Source organism: Nerophis lumbriciformis, linkage group LG13 (genome assembly GCF_033978685.3).
Source record: "Nerophis lumbriciformis linkage group LG13, RoL_Nlum_v2.1, whole genome shotgun sequence".
Lineage (NCBI taxonomy): Eukaryota > Metazoa > Chordata > Actinopteri > Syngnathiformes > Syngnathidae > Nerophis > Nerophis lumbriciformis.
In genome coordinates this window covers 11,864,769-11,886,829 of record NC_084560.2, presented here as the reverse complement: position 1 = coordinate 11,886,829, position 22,061 = coordinate 11,864,769, and the positions used below count along the sequence as shown (strand labels likewise).

At 39.5% G+C, this 22,061-nt stretch overlaps 3 protein-coding genes across 5 annotated transcripts in view; all 3 read right to left on the bottom strand.

The window, feature by feature from the left end:
• The window catches only part of tfg (trafficking from ER to golgi regulator), a 32,380-nt gene extending 32,162 nt beyond the window's left edge, over window positions 1–218 (bottom strand). For all 3 annotated transcript variants that reach the window (XM_061971712.2, XM_061971711.2, XM_061971713.2), the window contains exon 1: window positions 64–218. The gene's annotated coding sequence lies outside the window, so the exon portion shown is untranslated. The remainder of the gene's footprint in view (window positions 1–63) is intronic.
• Window positions 219–379: 161 nt separating this feature from the next.
• LOC133613860 (protein jagunal homolog 1-A-like) lies at window positions 380–3,616 on the bottom strand. The gene is made up of 3 exons (XM_061971714.1): window positions 3,550–3,616; window positions 3,014–3,118; window positions 380–2,064 (listed from the first exon to the last, which is right to left on the bottom strand). The coding sequence occupies exons 2-3, from the start codon at window positions 3,100–3,102 to the stop codon at window positions 1,602–1,604; spliced, it is 552 nt and encodes a 183-aa protein (XP_061827698.1). The 5' UTR covers window positions 3,103–3,118; window positions 3,550–3,616; the 3' UTR covers window positions 380–1,601.
• A 2,137-nt stretch (window positions 3,617–5,753) lies between these two features.
• col8a1a (collagen, type VIII, alpha 1a) overlaps window positions 5,754–22,061 on the bottom strand; it is a 35,004-nt gene continuing 18,696 nt past the window's right edge. The window contains exons 2-3 of the mRNA XM_061970635.1: window positions 7,770–8,088; window positions 5,754–7,690 (exon numbers count right to left, since the gene is read on the bottom strand). Coding sequence (XP_061826619.1) covers window positions 5,754–7,690; window positions 7,770–8,079 — 2,247 coding nt within the window. The 5' untranslated portion in view covers window positions 8,080–8,088. The remainder of the gene's footprint in view (window positions 7,691–7,769; window positions 8,089–22,061) is intronic.

Sequence of the window (22,061 nt, the reverse complement as noted above, 5' to 3'; positions counted from 1 at the left end):
GTATGTTAACATTAAAACAGCAAATAGTTTGGATTCGGTAACAGAGTCAAGAGTGGATTTTACCTGCTCCTTATAACCACGCCGTATTTCACTGGTGTTTGCTACCCACTATAAAAAAAAACAACGGTGAAAATAAAAGTAGGTTGCTTGCTACTAGCCTAGCAAGAGCAGCATCAGGAAGTGACCCCTCTCAGCTGTCAACCAGTACGTGGCAGTCACAACACGCATGCGCACAGGCGATTATGCCCAACTAATATAACGGCTATTAAACATAAAAACTCCAATCACGTTGAATGTTTTATTTCTTTATTTTTCACCATGCATTTCAACAAAGTGTGTCAGAAAATATAAATAAAAACAGGTGTGATTTATTTACCGGTAATACAATAACTTATAGGGATAACAACAATTACATTATTCTTTAAAATAAATATATAAGATTAGGCGAGTTTCAAATATAAACAATAAAAAATATGGCTAATTTATGTAAATTCCAATCGAACTGTCCCACGTAGCACAATAACTGCTATTATACTCACTGGACAACTGTATTATTCCTATTTGATTATTATGTATATATCTTTTTTCCTCACAGCATGGATAATAAGTTAAAAAATAAAGTCTTGAATTAAAGCAAGCAATGTTTACTATCCTGTAGTCAAAGATCCTCTATGTGACAGGAGTGCCCTGCTGTTCTTAACAACCTACAGCAAAATCTTTTAGTTACAGGTCGTTTATACGTACTGAATGACAGGAGAGATTTGCTGTTATAAGGACCAACTCCATCAAAGATCCTCAATGTGACAGGAGTGATTTGCCGTTTTTAACGACCTCCTGTAAAACATGTTAGTCACACATTGTGTATATGATAGAGGAGGACCTTCTACATCAAATATGTTTCTAAGAATCTATTACAAAACGAAATTGGTTGGTCAAAGACTGTCTATGTGAGAGGAGAGCTCTGCTGTTTTTAAGAACCTCCTACAAAAAAAAAAAACACAAGTCAAAGATCGTCTATGTCAGGGATTCTCAATCTGTGGTACACAGGCTCAATCTAGTGGTATGCCAAATAATCACTTGAATAAAGTACAGTTTTATTTTCCTAAATTTAAACACAGTGTTACTGTTGAAACTGTGTGTAATGTTACTGTGGCCAAAAATATTTAATAGACTTGTTAAATAAAACCTCTGTCTTGTTTTTAATGAACACTTAGGCCTACTACGCTACTGTAATTTAATGTTGGTCATTATGGTGGTACTTGGAGAGCCAAGTGTTTTCTGAGGTGGTACTTGGTGAAAAAGGTTTGAGAACCAATGCTCTGTGACAGGAATGCTTTTTATAAAGAAAAATGTTAGGCAAAAATCTTCTATGCGACAGGAGTGCTTTGATGCTTTTAAGGACCTGCTATCTATGAAATCTTTGAAAATATTTAATGCAGGGAAAGTGGAAATAAATACATATTTTACGACGCTTTTATAAGCAGGAACATTTTTTAACCTAAGGGTAAAAAGTGTAACTTTAAAGGGATCAAATCTAATTTCCCTTATTTACTGTAGAAAATATGAGAAGAGAAGTTCCTAAAGTATTTTCTTTCCGCCCATCATTTCTTCTTCTTCTCTTGCGTGGCATTGAACCACGAGTCTAGCAGCTTCTTCATGTAATACAGCTGCCACGCGTGCACCTGGACGGCCACCACCATGACCAAATACATGACCGTTACGGCGGAGAACCCGAAAATGAAGCGGTAGGCTTTGCCGTGGCGATACAGCTGCTGCGCCACGGGGAACATCTCCATGCCGCCGTATATGAGCGGCGCCACAGAGAAGAGTCCCCCGCTGATCATGGACAAGACCAGGTAGCTGATGTTGTTCCTGGGGAGGGACAGGCTGCTGCAGAGCAAGGGTACCGCGCTGAGGAGGTAAGGGTACTCCCATTGGTACGGCATGGAGACGGTTTCGTGTGGCACCAGGTTGAGGTGACTGACCACCACTTGGGCGGCCACCAGCAGCCAGACCAGTAGGTGGACAATGTTCAAGCGCCGGACTTCGGACTTCAGGGACGCACTGCATGCATCAACAGAGTAATGTTATTTATAGTTAAAAAGCACCGTACTTCCTCATATAGTGGCCAAAGGCTTAAAAAAGTCAATTAAATGTCCTCAAGCTGATGAGAAAAAAAAATCAGCTTCCCACTAACTGCTCAAAAATATCATATATACAAACTTTTTAACACCTTAAAAGAGGCAATTCTTTAAACAACTTCCACTGTTTTGATAATAATATTTTTATATGTGGCTCTTTGAATATGAAAAATAGCACCATCTGGTGGACAAATATATAAAACAATTGAAAGCGAGTGGTAACAGGAACATACATGAGTGCATTTGTTTATGTTAGATAGAAAATGGATGGATGGATGGATGTAACATTAATTGTTTTGAACGGGACATTTTTGTCGCCAGGGAAAAATATGTCGATTTTTCTGTGGCATTGCCCTTTTATACAATTTCAAGTTATTTTTCGAATGCAAATTTCAAAAATGTTCATTACACACACCAAAAATGGCTTGAAAATAGAAAATGTCCCCAATTAGCCTTTTTCAAATCTTTATGAGTCAGATGTTTTTCATATGTCAGTTTTTTGTAAGCTGACATTTTTTTGTCATTAGGGTAAAATGTGTGAGTGAATTACCTTTTAAGAGAAAGTTAAATGCAATAGCCAACATTGAATAAGTTATATTTCTAAATATTATATTTTTTTTATACTTATCAAAATGTTATATTTTGTGTATTAATTTCTACAAAAAATACCTACAAATAGAACTTATTATACAAAAATATAAATGTAAAAACATGCATTTGCACAAGTAAAGGTCTCCCTCTTAATACAAAAAACATATCCATACCCAATGTACTCTCTGCAGTTGAGTAAATAAAACAGCTTTGTCCCACTATATGAGGAAATTTTGTATATTTTAAGGTTTTTTTGTTTGTTTTGTTTTTTAATTTCCTACCTCATTTGGTATTGTGGAGCCACCTTCTCTCTGTGTTTAAAGTCACTTCCATTGGTGGCTGCAGCTTTGTGGCGGACACGTGACGTCATGTTGCGATAAAACCTACTGATATACAAATTGCTGCTGATTGATGGTACAATAAATCAGACTAATAAAGAACAATGAAACATTTACAATATCAGACATTTGATCATGTATTATTGTTACTGTGTACTTTCTCTCCCGTCAATGAAATGGGGGATATTTGCCACTGCAAACTAATTATTTAGAGCAGGTGAAAAGAAAGAAAAATAGATGATCTTGGAACATGATGAACACAAACAGGTAAACAGGAAACCAACTGCTTGTGCTTGGAGGCTATTCTGAGGCAGGCAAGCTAGCAAGCTACTGCTAGCATAAACTAAATGCAGCCTAATCGTCCAACTCGAACCAAATAAATAACATACTGTTTCTAAATATACAATATGATACATGCAATATATAATATGAGCGTTTAAAATTTGTTTTACTGAGTGGTGTTTCCTCAAAGTGCTTACCGTAGGTTGGTCGCTTGAATTGCACCGCTTGTTAAGCAAAAGATGTGATGCTAAATCAGTTCTGCGCATGCGCATGTTATTTCTCAGCAACATCAGCATCTGCTCCTAAATGGGCGCGGCCAGCCGAAACAATGGTAACTTTGAATATTCTTAGCCATCGAATGATATGAGAAATACATACAAATACATACATATATACATAACATATCAACATATTTCACTTTTTAATCTAATGTTTTATTTAATAATGTTGCACCCCGACTTAAACAAGTTGAAAAACTTATTCGGGTGTTACCATTTAGTGGTCAAATGTATGTACTTCACTGTGCAATCTACTAATACAAGTCCCAATCAATCAATCAATGTTTTATTATTTAATGGCAACCACAATAATAAAATGGAGCATTCCTATCTTTATAAAGGCAACATTGTTGATAAAGTGTTTCATCTTCAAACAAATATTTCAGTGATAGTTTTGATAACATTTTTATTAAAAAAAAAACAGTACAGACAGTACACATGAAACAATAATACGTTAACTCTCAGATTACACTGACAATATCAGCACCATACTTGTTGAAAGGAGAAATACATTTCTATTTTCCTTAAAAGTTTTTTTTTTTTTTTTTTACCTTACATCACAATGACAATTGTAGGCAATCGCCGGCCCAAAATAATAAATTACTGACATATGTTTTGCAATGTTTAACAAGCACTTGGCCAACATTTCAGCATTTCTGTGCCAAATTTTGTTAATTTCTCCATGTTTACGGTCTTGACAACTTCAAATTTGCAACAACAGTAACATAAATACAAAAAATACAGATATATCTGGTAAAAAAAAAAAAAGACTGTAAAAGGGCCTAAAAATACTCTTTTGTTGGATTCCCTAATTGCCTGAACAGGTCTTCTTTTGTACACATTCACATTCACAACAAGCGCCACTTTCCTTTTTTTACGGGTCACTCCTACTTATCGAATCAACCACATGCTTCATAAAAACCTTGTGCAGTGTGTATTTTAAAAATACAACATTGTAGTTAGATGCATTTATTTATTTCAATATGTATTTCTGGGCACAATTTGGTATGTTTTTTTTAGCTATTTTTCTGTTGGCACAAGTACAAACGACAGTCATTTTAACATTTTACTCTGCAAAATATGTAAATACCTGGCAAATATATATATATAGATATATATATGTTTATATTTACGTATAAATGTGTCACAATACTGGAATTGATGCATTGACTGGACAAAACAATATATTATTTACACGTGATGATGATTGAATTTTCATGTTTTTTTGGCTGCACTTCACATTCTTAGCCACATGGGGTAGCTGCCACTTTTTCTTTTTTTTTTAAACACTTTTATTGCAGCAGGGTTCCACCTTCCTTTGCATACACTTTACTGTACCTTCCCATCTTTCTATTGAAAATTTACAAACAAATAGCACTCTTTTGGCTTTCCTGGAATTACATCAACAATAAGGTTGCATCCACACTTGTGGCTCGGTACTGTGATCCGAATAAAATATATAAAAAAAGAAATGTACTTGGTGCGGTTCGCTAAGCGTTCACACTGGTATTTTTTGTCTTCGTACAAAAGGCTGTGCCATGAAGGACATATGCATACATTAAGAACATGATTGGGGCGTTTTTGCAACCTTGCAAAGGTACACCGTTCTTGCACAGCAACCATAGTTCCTTTGAACCGAACTCAAGTGTAAACGCCCCCCAAAATAGGTCTGTCTTTCCAACATTATCCTAAAAATTGCACGTGGACTTAGCAGTTTTGTTGTATATATAATGCATCCGGAAAGTATTCACAGCGCTTCACTTTTTCCACATTTTGTTACGTTACAGCCTTATTACAAAATTTAATTTTTGTCCTCAAAATTCCACACACAATACCCCACAATGACAGTATAATTGTGGCTTCATATTCAAAAAGACTTGAAGCTGTAATTGCTGCCAAAGGTGCATTAATAAACGTTACTTTTGGAATAAGATTGTAACATAGCAAAATGTGGAAAAAGTGAAGCAATTCGAATACTTTCCAGATGTACTGTATAAAGAATCATATATCATTGGTCAAACAGTCCTCAGATTGTTGACTTTCCTCTTAAAAGTCCCCTTGGTAATTTATGGTCATATTCAGGTCACACAACAAAGACAAACATTTGAAGAAATTGTCCTCTCCTACAGGGGATACAGCAGATAGCCAGAAAAGGACGAGTGCACATACTCCCCAGCATAAAGTCCTGCAGCCTGGTCTGAGGGCAGCTGAATGTACACAGTGTCCCCTGCTTGCAAAGGTAGAACTGCACTTCCTGACGCTTGGTCCAGGTAGCCCTTTTTGTACTCGTCATAGGTATACATGACGGCCTCATTGTTCCTCATCAAGGCCACCCACACGTTGGCTCCTTTGCAATGCACGTGGTAGGCAAAGTAATAAATGCCAGGCACTTCACAAGTGAAAATTCCTGTTTGGGGGTCGTAGTTCTGTCGACCGTTGTACAAAGGCTTCTCAAAGACCACAGGGGTGTTCACAGGGGGGAAAGGAGTGGTTGCTATAGCGGTGAACGCTGGCATTTCCAGCCCGCTGGCTCCCATGACTTCTGCACCATTTCCTGCGTATTTGCCCTTTTTGCCATAGCCACCAGCCTTAGCACCGTCCAGTCCAGGACCCATCTGAGAGAGCACGCCTGACAGGTCAGGAGTCGCACCAGGCTCTCCTGGTGCGCCTGGGGGTCCAGGAGGGCCAGGTGGCCCGCTCTGTCCTTGGGGCCCTGATGAGCCGTCTTTCCCCTTAGGTCCAGTCGGACCAGGAACACCTGGAAAGCCTTCACCTGCAATGCCAGGTGGTCCAGTAAAACCTACATCTCCTTTTGGCCCTGGAAGACCAGGTGGCCCAATTGGACCTGCTACACCATCAATACCAGGGATTCCCTTAGGACCTTGAGGTCCCATTTCACCGGGTAATCCACCATGTCCTTTGGGACCAGGAACTCCAGCAGGTCCTGGCATACCGGGTAGGCCTTTATGACCGTTGTCTCCTTTGCCACCCATTGGTCCTGGTGCACCTCTTGGCCCTGGCTCACCGCGTTCCCCAGGCAAACCATCGGTTCCAGGTAATCCAGGAGTACCAGCATTACCCTGGCTTCCATCAAGCCCTTTGGGACCTCCTTCTCCACATTCTCCTTTTGGACCTGGTAAGCCTGCACCTCCTGCTGGTCCCTTAGGTCCTTGAGGGCCTGGTTGTCCATTTAGTCCAGGGGGTCCAGTCATACCAAGTAATCCTGGATGGCCTTTATCTCCTTTTGGTCCAAGCATTCCAGGTGGCCCATTCATACCTTTATCACCCTTTGGTCCTTGGAGGCCGGGTTTACCAAAGCCAGGTAGTCCTGGCTTTCCTGGCAAACCAGGTTGTCCTGGATGACCTTTCGGACCAAGCATGCCTGGTTGTCCTGGAAGACCGTTTTGACCTAGTTTTCCTTGGCCAGGAAGACCTGGCGGCCCAGGGGGTCCTCCTTCACCTGGTAGCCCAGGATGTCCCTTTAGTCCTGGATGTCCTTTCTCTCCGAGAGGTCCTTGTGGGCCTGGCATCCCATTCAAACCTGGTTTTCCAAAACCAGGTAGCCCTCGTGGTCCAGCAGGGCCTTGCGGTCCTGGCAGGCCCTTGTGACCCGGTTGTCCTGGCTGTCCCATTCCTTTATCGCCTTTGGGTCCTTGTAATCCTGGAAGGCCTGGCAGTCCTTTATGACCCGGCTCTCCTTTGGGACCCAGTTGCCCAGGCAATCCTTGACCTCCCGCTTTACCTATTCCAGGTAGCCCAGGTGGTCCCGGTAAACCCTGACGTCCTGGTTGTCCAGATGGCCCAGGTTCACCTCTCGGGCCCATTTCTCCATGTGGCCCAATCTCACCGACTCCTCCTGGTCTCCCTTGTGGTCCTGGCAACCCTGGTTTACCTATTCCAGGCTTTCCTAGAAGGCCGGGGGGTCCTGGCAGTCCTGCGGGTCCTGGTTGCCCGTTTCCTTGAGGCCCAGCAGGACCAGGAGGTCCTTCTGGCCCGGGGGGCCCAACCGGACCCGGCTCTCCTTGGGGAATTCCCTCAGCACCACTTGGGATTGTCTGACCTGTGAGCAAATATGTGGATTGTAAATAATTGGCAAACCAGTTGTACCAGGTAACAGTCGTTCGATGACAACGCCTTACCTTTCTCTTGCCCACCATTATAGCCACCCCCTTTGCGAGCCTTTTCATTGCCCTTAAGCATGGGCATCTGGGGGTGTTCCTTCCTGTACTGTGGATACTGCATGTAGGGTCCCTCTTTGCCATGGTACTGCTGTTGAGGGTAGCCTTCGTTGCCCATGCCCATGCCCATGTGCTGGAGGTGCTGCATCTGCATCTGCTGCTGGTACGCTTGAGGGTGCTGCTTGTGTCCATAGTACGCCCCGTCGCTCAAATACACAAGGCCTACAAGCTGGAGCAGGGCAAGGAGGTGGGGGTGCCGAAGAGACGGCATGGCCAAGGCCTACAGGAGGGGGAGATAAGAGACTTAGACAATGGTGGGGAACACCATTAAACACCCCTTAAATGACTTGAGGCTAAATTGGAAGTAGGCCTATAAAGATTGGCATAGCATTTTAGGCATTGTTGTCCTGCCTTAGTTAAACATTGCCAATTATTTTGTATTGTGTTTATTGCATTATTAATCCATTAACTGACATTTTGGAGGTAATTTAAAACAACTACATCAGGAGGTGGCTTACAGCCACAGCAATTAATGCTGTTATTTAAACTGGAAGGGGTATTTGCTTTTGTAGACCATGACCATAGGATACTCTGTGGTTAATTGACTTGAGGCTTAATAGGAGAATTTACAGTTGTTGATTTATTGAAACTGTATAAAAGTGCAATGGAATGTAGGCCTATTAAGATTAACTTTAGCATAGCATTTGTTGTTGAAACTTGTCAATGTGTTTGTTTGTGTTTTTTTTGCATTGCTAATTAATATCTAACTGCCATCTTGTGTAGTTAATGAACAAACCAACATCAGGATGTTGCCTACAGCCACAGCAGTTAATGCCAGTATTTTTAATGTGTTAGTTAAGTTAAGTTAAAGTACCAATGATTGTCACACACACATGAGGTGTGGCAAAATTATTCTCTGCATTTGACCCATCACCCTTGATCACCCCCTGGGAGGTGAGGGGATCAGTGAGCAGCAGTATTTTTGTTGTTGTTTTTGATGTTGTTTTTTGTCATAAAAAATACAATCATGTGTGCTTACGGACTGTATCCCTGCAGACTGTATTGACCTATATTGATATTTAATGTAGGAACCAGAAGTAGTAATAAACAGAAAGAAACAACCCTTTTGTGCGAATGAGTATAAATGGGGGAGGGAGGTTTTTTGGGTTGGTGCACTAATTGTAAGTGTATCTTGTGTTTTTTATGTTGATTAAATAATAATAATTTCTTGTGCGGCCCGGTACCAATCGATCCAGGGACCGGTATCGGGCCGTGGCTCGGTGGTTGGGACCACTGCCATAAGAGACTGCAGTTCATTCCCTTCAGCCTTAATTGGAGAATTTATATTTAAGTTAAAGTTGAAATTAAGTTAAAGTACCGATGACTGTCACACACACTAAGTGTGGTGAAATTTGTCCTCTGCATTTGACCCATCCCCTTGTTCACCCCCTGGGAGGTGAGGGGAGCAGTGGGCAGCAGCGGTGCCGCGCCCGGGAATCATTTTTGGTGATTTAACCCCCAATTCCAACCCTTGGTGCTGAGTGCCAAGCAGGGTCCCATTTTAATAGTCTTTGGTATGACTCGGCCGGGGTTTGAACTCACAACCTACCGAGCTCAGGGCGGACACTCTAACCACTAGGCCACTGAGTAGTTGTCTAGTTAGTGAAAATGTACAAAGGTGCAATCGAAAGTAGAGCTATTAAATTAGCATCAGCATAGCATTGTGTCATTGTTTTCTTACAGTAGTAAACAATGCTAATGAGTTTGTATTGTTTTTATTGTATGACCAAATATATATCTAATGCCATCTTGTAGAGTTATTTCAAAATCTACATTAGGACGTTGCCTACAGCCACAGCAGTTCATGCCAGCATTTTTAATGTGGAATGCACTCCCAACAGGTGTAAAAGGAAGGGCATCTCTATCCTCCTTCAAAACCGCACTAAAAGAACACCTCCAGGCAACTTCAACCCTAAACTAACACCCTCCCTTCCTCATCATACCTCCTCGGATTGTAAATAATCAAATGAAAACAATCAAATGTAGTCACTTTTTCTTATAATTTCTGATCTCTCTCTCTGTGTCCAATACTTTCTGTACATATGTACCAAGTCAGACCTACACTGTTCCAATGCCAATTTCTCTGATGATGCAATTGTTGATGACTGAAGTGTTGATACCATTGGCGTTGTTAGGCCTATTTTAGGGGGGCTCAAGCCCCCCTAAAATATTCTTAAGCCCCCCTAAATAATTTGGTGTTTTTTTGTTTGTTTTTTACAAATAAATGCCGACATATTCATTATAAAGTGGCCCAAATATGAGTTTAAATAAATAATCATATAAACTGTTATTTTTCACTCAGTTTCCCCTCACTTCGTAGCGTAAGGTAGAGAGCCCCTTTCGTGCGTCGGTATCCAATCCATTCCACTTGTTCATATAGAAAATGCCCACATCACTCAAATTCCAGCCCGCATTTTCTCTGCGACCTTGCTTGCGGTCCTGCAGGTGTTCGAAGCACATTATCTTCCTTTACAAAACCTTGTGTGTGCAATTGTAAATCATTTATTTTTTAAGTTTTGTGTTTCTTGTAGAATCTATATAAAGTAATATACATAAGCCTATTGTTAAAATAATGAAAAAAACATAATTAAATATATTTGTTTTATTGTATTGTTACATTAATAGCTGTTTTATTATTATAGGATGGCTTGTTAAACATTTAATAGGATTTTCAGAGGGAGGAAAAACCAAGACATTTAATATAAAATGTAAAATGAATAAATACATAAAAAGAAAAAGAAAATATATGGTTAAAAGCCATCGTCCCGGGGAGCATTTCATTTCGTCCCGTGCATTTAAAAAAAAAAAAAAAAACTATAAATAATAAATAATTTCTAAGTCTTTGTTAGCCGTTTGTGAAGTTTTGTGCTCGTGCGTAACATTCGCTCGCATCCTGTGCATCCCCTGGGGGCAAAGCCCCCCCTGTCCTTAAAAGCTAGTGACGCCCCTGGTTGATACCAACCAAACTTACCCCCCCCCCCCCACCGCCCCCCCACCCCCTCCATATCCCACACCCCGGATTGTAAATAATGTAAATAATTCAATTTATATACTGTGATGATTATCTTGTGTGATGACTGTATTATGAAAATAGTATATATTTGTATCATGAATCACCGACGTAAACAAGTTGAAAAACTTATTCGAGTGTTACCATTTAGTGGTCAATTGTACGGAATATGTACTTCACTGTGCAATCTACTAATAAAAGTTTCAATCAATCAATCAAAATATATTTCCTTTTGTAGAACACGCATGCAGGTGACTCTGCGTTTGCGGTTAATTGACCCGAGGCTTCAATGGAGAATTTCCAGTTGTTGATTTAGTGACAAAGCAGAAAGTAGGCCTATTAAATTAGCATTAGCATGAGCATTGTGGCATTGTTGTCTTACAGTAGATGATCTTTGCTAATGGGTATGTTCTGTCTTTACTGCACTACTAAATACATATCTAACTGTCAACTTAATGTCCGTGGGTGAAAACATGCGGCATCTATTTTCTCATGGCGGTGCAAACATGTTGGTGTGGTGCCAACACACAAGTGCCCCTTCCAGTTGTTGGCTTTGTGCCTGAATATGATGGACGTCTTCAGACATGTTCTACAACCATGATGTAACCCTGCAAGGTTTCTACTGTGTTTTTCTTACAGTAAGTAGTGACTTCTTGGCACCACGAATAAGACTCCATGTTGTGTGAATGGTCCGCCTCAGATATTCAGTCATGCCAAACACCGCCTCCTATTTCCATCTTCTCATCAGCTCCCCGCCAAGCTCAGTCTATGCCATTCATCTTTTATTCAAGACACATTCGCCGTAGGTTTTCGGAATTGCAGACCGCATCCTACGCTCTTTTCTTTGGATCTCTGACCTTTTCTCAGTGGACTGGTGATTTTGACAGGCGCTTGCTACTGTCTCCCCCTCAAAACCGATGAGAGCTGGCCTTTGAAGGGGACTGATCTCATTGTTGCTATGGCGACGCAAGCCAGACATGCCAACGAGTCTGTAGGAATGTGATTGAGTTTCGCGAAGAGGACGCAGGAACTGTTTATGGCTTTTACGAGTATAGTTATGAATGACGTGAAACGAGCATGTTTGCTCATGAGATGTGGAAGAGAGGCATGGTGGGTCGCCTCAAGTGCTCCAGCGGGCTCCCCAACCCTGATCTACTGTAGATGAACTCAGGCTTTAACTTTACATCTTCTAAGTCAAACATTGTTATTTATCTGCCTTAAAAGGTGGATATTTTTTAATTGTCAAACTAGACCAGATTACAGTGGTACCTCAATTTGAGAGTGTCCCAAATTAAGAGGGTTTTAAGATAAGAGCTTAATCTCAGCTATTTGTTATGCTTTAAGTTTGAAGTGCAAGCATCCCTGCCATTAGTTGGCGTAGCAAATATCACAAAGAACTCCATAGGATGCGGCAAAAACATCTGGTTTTATGCGGTAGCATTAGTTTATAGCTAGAGATTGACATAACTTTGTTTTTTCAACCACTGGAAGGAAGCAAGTGAGTGAGAGGACAGTGCTCAGAAGAAGTGAATGTTAAAAAAAGATCTAAAGGGTGAACATTCATCCATGGAAATTAGGTGTGTCAAAAAAAAAAAAAAAGTTTTCAGATAAATCGGGAATTCTTATTTGTAACGATTCTTAATCGATAAAAAAACCAAACAAACAAAAAAAAAACATCAATTTTTTTTTGTCTGTCCTGTCCAGCCGCTCATATTGTTGATGCAGATGATCTATATCTGCTGTACATATTTAGTTTAGAAACGAGAAGTGTCGAATACTCATACTTGCCAACAGGGCCGGCCCGTGGCATAGGCCGTATAGGCAAATGCTAAGGGCGCCGTCCATCAGGGGGCGCCACGCAAATGTTGGAGAAAAAAAAAAAAAGAAAGAAAGTTGGTACTATTATTTCTAAATACAAAAAATAATCCCACGTTAATTAAAATGCAAAGTAAAGCCTATTTAATAGAAATATTATTTGTTACAACATTACCCCCCCCCCTCTCCCTTACCGTATCATGACTCTTTTTGGACGTCACCACATCAAAAAATCAACACAAGATGTCAAAACGGCCAAAACTGTCAGGTGCCCAAGGAAGAAAAAAGAGAAAAGAAGAGGAGTAGAAACGAGAAAAGACAGAGGTAGCAGGTAGGTAACGTTAGCCTACATGAAATTATTTGTCTGTTACAGAATGTGATAGTAACCTGGCTTGTTAGCATTAAGCTAATGTTACATGATTCGGCAATTGCTAATCAATAAATAGCTAGTTCTGTTTTAACGTCGGGTTAATATTGTGGAGGGGGCTAAATTGTTATGGAAAATAATAATGTAACGTTAGGTAATTACTGTACTCCCACCTTACATTCCTCAGGTATTAGATCTTTTAAGCAGGTGTTTTTTGTTTACATTGTTATTGCCTTCTGGTTAGCTAATGTTTGCCCTGCAGGTAATAATCACTTGTCCACCCCTTTATATATTAGGTATAGTTGTAAGTAAAAAAAAAAAAAAAGGTCAAAGATAAAGCTATTCGGTTTCTTGTGAGGGGGGGGGGGGCGCCACCTAAAATCTTGCCTAGGGCGCCAGATTGGTTAGGGCCAGGCCTGCTTGCCAACCTTGAGACCTCCGATTTCGGGAAGTGGTGGGGGCGTGGTCGGAGGTGGGGCGGGGCGTGGTTGGGGGCGTGGTTAAGAAGGGAGGAGTATATTGACAGCTATATATATTTATATATATATATATCTACATCCTGAAAATATGCAAACAAAACTTTGTTTAGATAATTGATACTTCAAACTTGCATAAATAAATCTAAAAGGAATATAACATAACTTGGCTTCTGAGAGCTTCAAAATGTAATGAATAAAATGCTAAAGTTGTTGATAAACAAGCAATTATTTTAATAATTAAATATGGTAATTTTAAATTAATTATTATGATAATTTAAAATTAATTATTTCAAATATGTTTATTTTAATGTATAATTCTATGGCTGGATGTAATAAGGAGTCAGAAAAAATACAAATAAAAATACAATTAATTTTGAAGTTTTTAGCAAAATATAGTCAACATTTATTTAGTTTTTTTTTTTTTAAATTAATAAATATATTTATTTTTAGGTAAGATAAACATAATAATACAATTTATCTCTAGTCTGGATGATTTAGTTCTTGTCACCCTGTTGTCCTCCCGTCGGGTTGGCAAGTATGCGAATACTTCTCTTGCTGCCTTATTTGTATTTGACTTAATTAAATGTTCGGGAAGCAATTTACTAAACAAAACCAGTTTTCTTTTAAGTAATATAGAAATTGACCAGAGCTGTTTATCGATTTTATGGAGGAATGTAGTTTATTATAGAACTGGCATCCAACGACTCGAATCGTGTGGTGGTCAAAGATTCACAACCTGAATGAAAATATAGAAAAGCTGCTGATGGTGTGTTTGACGGAGAAGCACCTTAGGAGATACTGTGGAAGTCCACTCTCCAAGGTAAATGTTGTACATCGTTATAACATTACTTCATAAAAGTACTTTAGTTGTTTGTAGCACATTATATTGTATAGTTTTTATACAATATTTCTTATCTCAAAGTTTGTTTTGCTTTATAAAAGACATGTTACATATTAAAATTGTACTGTTTTGGGGTGAAAGCACTGATTAAACTGATTCCAATGAATTTCAATGGGAGATGTTGATTTGAGATACAAGTGTTTTGAGTTAAGAGCTCTGCCACAGAACCATTAGAGCTTGTAAGTTGAGTTACTACTGTATATTTACTAACGACAGGGTCTCCTAGAGTTGCATGGGCTTGAAAAGTGAATGATCGTCAGGGTCTCTAAAAAACACTTTTGCACTAACAGCTGTGGCTGTAGGCAACCTCCTGATGCTGTTTGTTTTTATCAACTCCGCAACCTAGCAGTAGATGCATTTGAAGTTGTGAGCGGTCAGCATTGAGCAGCTTTGGTGTGAAATGTGTGTTACAACATCAGCGCTATTAATGCTGGCTCAGCAGTTTGCTCCTTACCGTGAATACAACATTGTTTCTGTTGCTGCAGTGTTGGCCAATATACTGTTCATAAGTGACCATGTGATCAATACATTTTACAACTCATCTTTCCACTTTCTCATGCACTCCAAATCATTATTCAGGGGAATAAGTTTAGTTGTTTAATATAATTTTGGAAATACATTTTTTTTTTTACCTCTGGAGGAACTTTGGAGGACCAAATCTTCTTCCTATTTGATAGTTTTGATTGTCAATAAAACATATTGGTCGGTTTTTAGGCTAATTGGATGAAAACTGGCAAGAGGAGCCCCTCTATTCGAAGTTGTACAGAATAGGACAGGGGTCGGCAACCTTTACCAGTCAAAGAGCCTTTTTGACCAATTTCGCAAATTATAGAAAACAATGAAATGAAATATCACTGCATACAAAGTTTTCTTTTTGCTTTGTGCTATGTATAAACCAGGGGTCTCAGACACGCTGCCCAAACCTTTAAATGGAATTTGAAAGCTGGTGCGGCACGCAGGTTTTAAATGAATGGCGCTTGTCAGCGTCAGGCGTGCCGTGATGGTACAGCACATAGCATCCACTACAACCAGCGTGCCTGATCAGTCACACGTTGTGTGGTGTTTCCGCTTGCTCACGTAGGTGACAGCAAGGCATACTTGGTCAACAACCACACAGGTTACACTGACGGTGGCGGTATAAAAAAAACTATAACACTCTTACTAATAATGCGCCACACTGTGAACCCACACCAAACAAGAATGACAAACACATTTCGGGAGAACATCTGCACAGTAACACAACATAAACACAACAGGACAAATACCCAGAATCCCATGCAGCCCTAACTCTTCCGGGATACATTATACACCCCCGCTACCAAACCCCGCCCACCTCAACCGATGCACATGGAGGGTTGGTGGTAGCAGGGGTGTATAATGTAGCCCGGAAGAGTCAGGGCTGCATGGGATTCTGGGTGTTTGTTCTGTTGTGTTAAGGTGCAGATGTTCTCCCGAAATGTGTTTGTCATTCTTGTTTGGTTTTGGTTCAAAGTATGGCGCATTATTAGTAAGAGTGTTAAAGTTGTTTTATATGGTCACCGTCAGTGTAACCTGTGTGGCTGTTGACAAAGTATGCCTTGCTGTCACGTACGTGTGTAAGCAGTAGGTGTATATTGTATAACAAGTGTTGGGCTGGCGAGCGCCAAATGTTGTACCATCATGGCACGCCCTTATTATAGCTGTAAGGGTGAAAATCGGTGAATATTAATCCCGGGAGTTTTCTACGAGAGGCACTGAAATCCGGAAGTCTCACAGGAAAATTGGGGGGTTCAGCAAGTAAGCTGCTGAGCCGCATCAGAGTGATCAAAGAGCCGCATGCGGCCCCGGAGCCGCGGGTTGCCGACCCCTGGAATAGGAGATGTGCATACATGACAACATTCTGATTTGGTCCCATTGACGACATATTTTCCTCTCCACTTTCTTCTTCTTCTGTCGTGTGTCTTTAGATTTTCAGTTCTGTTGAGGCGAGCCAGGTCAACGTGTCATCGTCCAGGTCAATCAGACCTTGTTCGCCATTCGGTGGCCGGTGTTTGGGGCAACTAGTTACTATATGCTCTACTGTCTGGACTGGGTCCCCACACTCGCAGGAGGCACCCCACCTCTTCATCGCTGCTCCGTAGCGTCCGACACCGGTCCTCAAGCGATTGAGGATTGTCCACTGCTTCTGGGGATGTTCTGTGGGGTCGTCGATGTAGTGGTGCAGTCTAGATGGTTCTGCTAACTTCCACTGTTCTCTCCATCTCGTCTTGACCCAGGTGGCCTTGGAAGTATCAGCTGATGTTGTGCTGAGCAGCTTGTGGGCTTGCATGGCAAAGGGGCGCCTTGACTTTAGGCGCACGCGTCGTGGTGTTTCTGTGACGAAATTATGGAGTAGGTGGGATTCGCTGGTCTGTGCCTTTCGGGAGAGGGCCAGTGTGGCTGCTTCTCGTCTGATGTTTGCCGGGGCGATGCCAGCGAGGATAGGCAGTTGGTTTACTGGGGTCCCTCGCAGGCACCCGGAGACGGTCCACTTTCTCATGCACTTTAAATCATAATCAAAATCAAAATATCTTAGAAAAGTAAAAATAACCAATTATATTGTCTGCTTCGTCTTTGCATTTGAGGAAAATATGACAATCGCAAACAGTGACCTTTTTAAAAACAAAAAAAACAGGGGTGTCAAACCAAATTGCAGTTATGGCTGCACTCAGAGGGCCGTTTGTAACAGTAATTCATTTATAAATATAAATGTATAATTATTTGACTCAAGATATTATTAAACAATAGCTTGTGCATTTAATCATTATATATTTTTTACATATTATGTAAAAAAAAATAAAAAATCTGTAGGTTTTATGGTGAAAAACTGGCCACTCACCCACGATTTCAACAGGATGCGTAACGGCTGCGGAATGACTCTTTCCATTTCCAATATATCGATTTCCACCGCTGCCAAAGCTCTTATGCACGGTGGTGCCATGCTGGTGCCGTACCACATTCTTGCGCTAAATATATGCAGAGCTTCTATATTTGCAACACAGACGATCAATTTAGCAAAATCGGCTTGTGTGGGGCGGGAAGCCATGTACAAACACAAAATAAATCATCCGGTTTACTTTCAAAATAAAATACTCCATGTTCTAGGTGGATGGTATTTTAAACTTTGAAACGTCCTAATCGGCGGGGACGGACCTGAGGTCAACTTGTGAAAGGTTTTCACACGTAATTTGCCCTCGTTGACACAAATGCATTAGGACATGCTGATTCTGGATTTCCAAAATCAAAGAATCATATTACAGGCATATCCTGGACAGTTATTTGGGGGCCTGTGTCAAAAGCAAGCTGATCCGTGGCGCTGGGTAATAGGGCTGCGAATCTTTGGGTGTCCCACAATTCGATTCAATATCGATTCTTGGGGTCACAATTCGATTATAAATCGTTTTTTTCGATTCGACGCGATTCTCGATTCAAAAACGATATTTTTCCGATTCAAAACAATTCTCTATTCATTCAATACATAGGATTTCAGAAGGATCTACCCCAGTCTGCTGACATGCAAGCAGAGTAGTAGATTTTTGTAAAAAGCTTTTATAATTGTAAAGGACAATGTTTTATCAGCTGATTGCAATAATGTACATTTGTTTTAACTATTAAATAAACCAAAAATATTACTTATTTTATCTTTGTGAAAATATTGGACACAGTGTGTTGTCAAGCTTATGAAATGGGATGCAAGTGTAAGCCACTGTGACACTATTGTTATTTTTTTATTTTTTTATTTTTATAAATGTCAATGAGGGATTTTTAATCACTGCTATGTTGAAATTTTTACCAATATTGATACTGTTGTTGATAATATTAATTTTTGTTTCACTACTTTTGGATTGTTCTGTGTCGTGTTTGTGTGTCCTCTCAATTGCTCTGTTTATTGCTGTTCTGAGTGTTGCTGAGTCGGGTTTGGTTTTGGAATTGGATTGCATTCTTAATGTATTGCTTTGTATTATTTTGTTGCATTGATTAATAAAAAAATAAATACAATTAAAAAAAAAAAAAAAAAAAAAAAAAAAAACGATTTTTGAAAAATGAGAATCGATACTGAATCGTACAACGTGAGAATTGCGATTTGAATTCGAATCGATTTTTTCCCACACCCCTACTGGATAAGCAAGGGAGTGGTTAGTGAGAGTTGAATAAGATGTGTGTGTGTGTGTGTGTGTGTGTGTGTGTGTGTGTGTGTGTGTGTGTGTACAACACTTGCAAGGAATGTTGCTACTATTGTGTTGTTGATAGCTACAAATAGAAATATTAAGTTGTCGTTCTGCAAGGCAAAACTGTCGTCTTTTTCACGAGTCAAGACAAATCAAGACGCCCGCCTGTGGGTATTGATCGACGTTAAAGCTTGTGACATTCTGCAGTGTTGCCGTTCAGCAGCCGACATGTATCTCGAATGGCAGGACAGAGTTGCTTCTTCTGCTCCTCTGGAAGGACAGAATAAACTGTTTCCACTTAACACATGATCACGCGCAAATTCATGATATCCCGTACTTTGCTCAACAATGTGCATCAGAACAGCGGTGGGATTGGCGGATGGCGAAGACGTTCCATGGCGGCGCCGATCAGCAGCCGCTACGCATTCAGTGCAATCCGGGGTCAATCGCTAAAATTTTACTGTAAAGTTTATGGTGGTTTTTACAGCATGTTGCTGTAAATGGAAAAACTATACCATTGGGGGTTTTTTTACAGTAAAATTTTTCCAACTCAGCTGCCAGTTTTTTACCGTAAAATCTGCTGTTGTTGTTTTTATGGTGTATTACTGTAAATGCAAAACCGGTACTGCAAGTCCGTTTTTTATGGTACAATTCTGCAGATTGAGCTGCCAGTTTTTTGGGGTTTTTTTTAACTTTAAAATCTATTATAATTTTTGCACTGTACAATTTGATGGATAGCTTTCTTTAAGTATTTATTTTTATCTTAACAAAAAACGATTGGACTGTATTTTCATATAATATTGGCTGTCTTATTAGATCATATTAATGTTTAAAACATGCAATTGTGTGCAGTCCATGTATTATTTTCTGTCAAAATGGAAAGAACAGATACATTTAGTAAGAAAAGATAAATATAAGTATTAACAAATATTATTTCCAGGCTTTTGTGGGCCATATATAGTAGTGTGGCGGGCCAGATCTGGCCACCAGGCCTTGAGTTTGACACTTGTGGGCTAAAGAAAATCGCAGAAAGGCTTAACTTCGTTGCAACGTTATTCGTCAATGCTGGGTAGGAAATAAAACACAAAAAGAAAAACACACTCTATTACATACTTGCCAACCTTGAGACCTCCGGGAGGTGGGGGTGGGGGGCGTGGCTAATAGGGGAGGAATATATTTACAGCTAGAATTCACCAAGTCAAGTATATATATATATATATATGTATATATATATATATATATATATATATATATATATATATATATATGTATATATATATATATATATATATATATATGTATATATAAAATAAATACTTGACTTTCAGTGAATTCTAGTTATATATATATATTTATATATATATTTATATTTATTTTATTACACACACATGACACTCATCTACTCATTGTTGAGTTAAGGGTTGAATTGTCCATCCTTGTTCTATTCTTTGTCACTATGCTGAACACCCTCTCTGATGACTCATTCTGCTTCGTCTCCTTGTTGTGTGCGCAGTTGTGCACTGCACTCTCTAAAAGCCGTATATGTTAATGTCACATATGCATGTACAGTAGATGGCAGTATTGTCCTGTTTAAGAGTGTCACAACATTGCTGTTTACGGCAGACAAACAGCTTTACAAGCTGTCCTCACCAGAGGTGGGTAGTAACGCGCTACATTTACTCCGTTACATCTACTTGAGTAACTTTTGGGATAAATTGTACTTCTAAGAGTAGTTTTAATGCAACATACTTTTACTTTTACTTGAGTATATTTATAGAGAAGAAACGCTACTTTTACTCCGCTACTTTTATCTACATTCAGCTCGCTACTCGCTACTAATTTTTATCGATCTGTTAATGCACGCTTTGTTTGTTTTGGTCTGTCAGACAGACCTTCATAGTGCCTGCGTTTCAACAAATACTGTCACTGGTGACGTTCACTCCGTTCCACCAATCAGATGCAGTCACTGGTGACGTTGGACCAATCAAACAGAGCCAGGGGTCACATGACCTGACTTAAACAAGTTGAAAAACTTATTGGGGTGTTACCATTTAGTGGTCAATTGTACAGAATATGTACTGTGCTGTGCAATCTACTAATACAAGTTCCAATCAATCAATCAAAAGTGTGAAGGAAAAAAGACCATTTTTTATTTCAACCGTACACCCCGTCAAAAGCCTAAAGACTGACTGCACAGTTCCTGTCTTCACAATAAAAGTGCCGCTCCATCGCGCCTGCGCTTTCAAAATAAGAGTCTCCGAAAGCCTGCGCAAACAAGCTAGCAAGCTACGGAGTTTGCCGCCAATGTATTTCTTGTAAAGTGTATAAAAACGAATATGGAAGCTGGACATATAAGATGCCAAAAACCAACCACTTTCATGTGGTATTAGACAGAAAGGAGGAACTTTTTTTCTCCTCCATTTGAAAACCTGGACGTTTGTCATCACTACTGTCTGATTCCAATCAATGCAAGTCATCAGAATCAGGTAATACACCAACTTATATTCTTGTATTCACGAAAGAAAGGAATCTATATGTGTTAAACATGCATGTATATTCATTAAAACACTATTAACATGTAAACAAAAACGGCAAAAAAAAAATATATAAATTATATACTGGATATATCTATGTATATATATATACATATATATATATATATATATATATATATATATATATATATATATATATATATATATATATATATATGTGTGTGTGTGTATATATATATATATATATATATATATATATATGTATATATGTGTGTGTGTGTATATATATATATATATATATGATATGTGTGTGTATGTTACTCATCAGTTACTCAGTACTTGAGTAGTTTTTTTACAACATACTTTTTACTTTTACTCAAGTAAATATTTGGGTGACTACTCCTTACTTTTACTTGAGTAATAAATCTCTAAAGTAACAGTACTCTTACTTGAGTACAATTTCTGGCTACTCTACCCACCTCTGGTCCTCACTCAGGTCTGCATGGAGCTGGAGGGGGCGTGGAATTTCGGGAGTTTTTCGGGAGAAAATTTGTCCCGGGAGGTTTTCGGGTGAGGCGCTGAATTTCGGGAGTCTCCCGGAAAATCCGGGAGGGTTGGCAAGTATGCTCTATTAAGTACAGTACAATTCAGAAATGGATTTACCACAACTCTGTAATAAAATGGTACTGTCCAAAATATTAGAAACAGCTCTAAACTACAACCAAAAAAATAAAAGTTTTTGATACACCTGCTGTATGACATTTGTATTGTTTGGCATTTACGGACACACATCATCAACATGCCTGTCAAACTTTGTTTTTGGCAAGAAGAAGCTAATGTTTGACTAATAAAGCAACTGAGGGAATCCTGCGTCAAGTGTAAAGCAACAACGTTATGCTAATTATAAACACGCTCAACAAATTTAACTAGATTCAATAT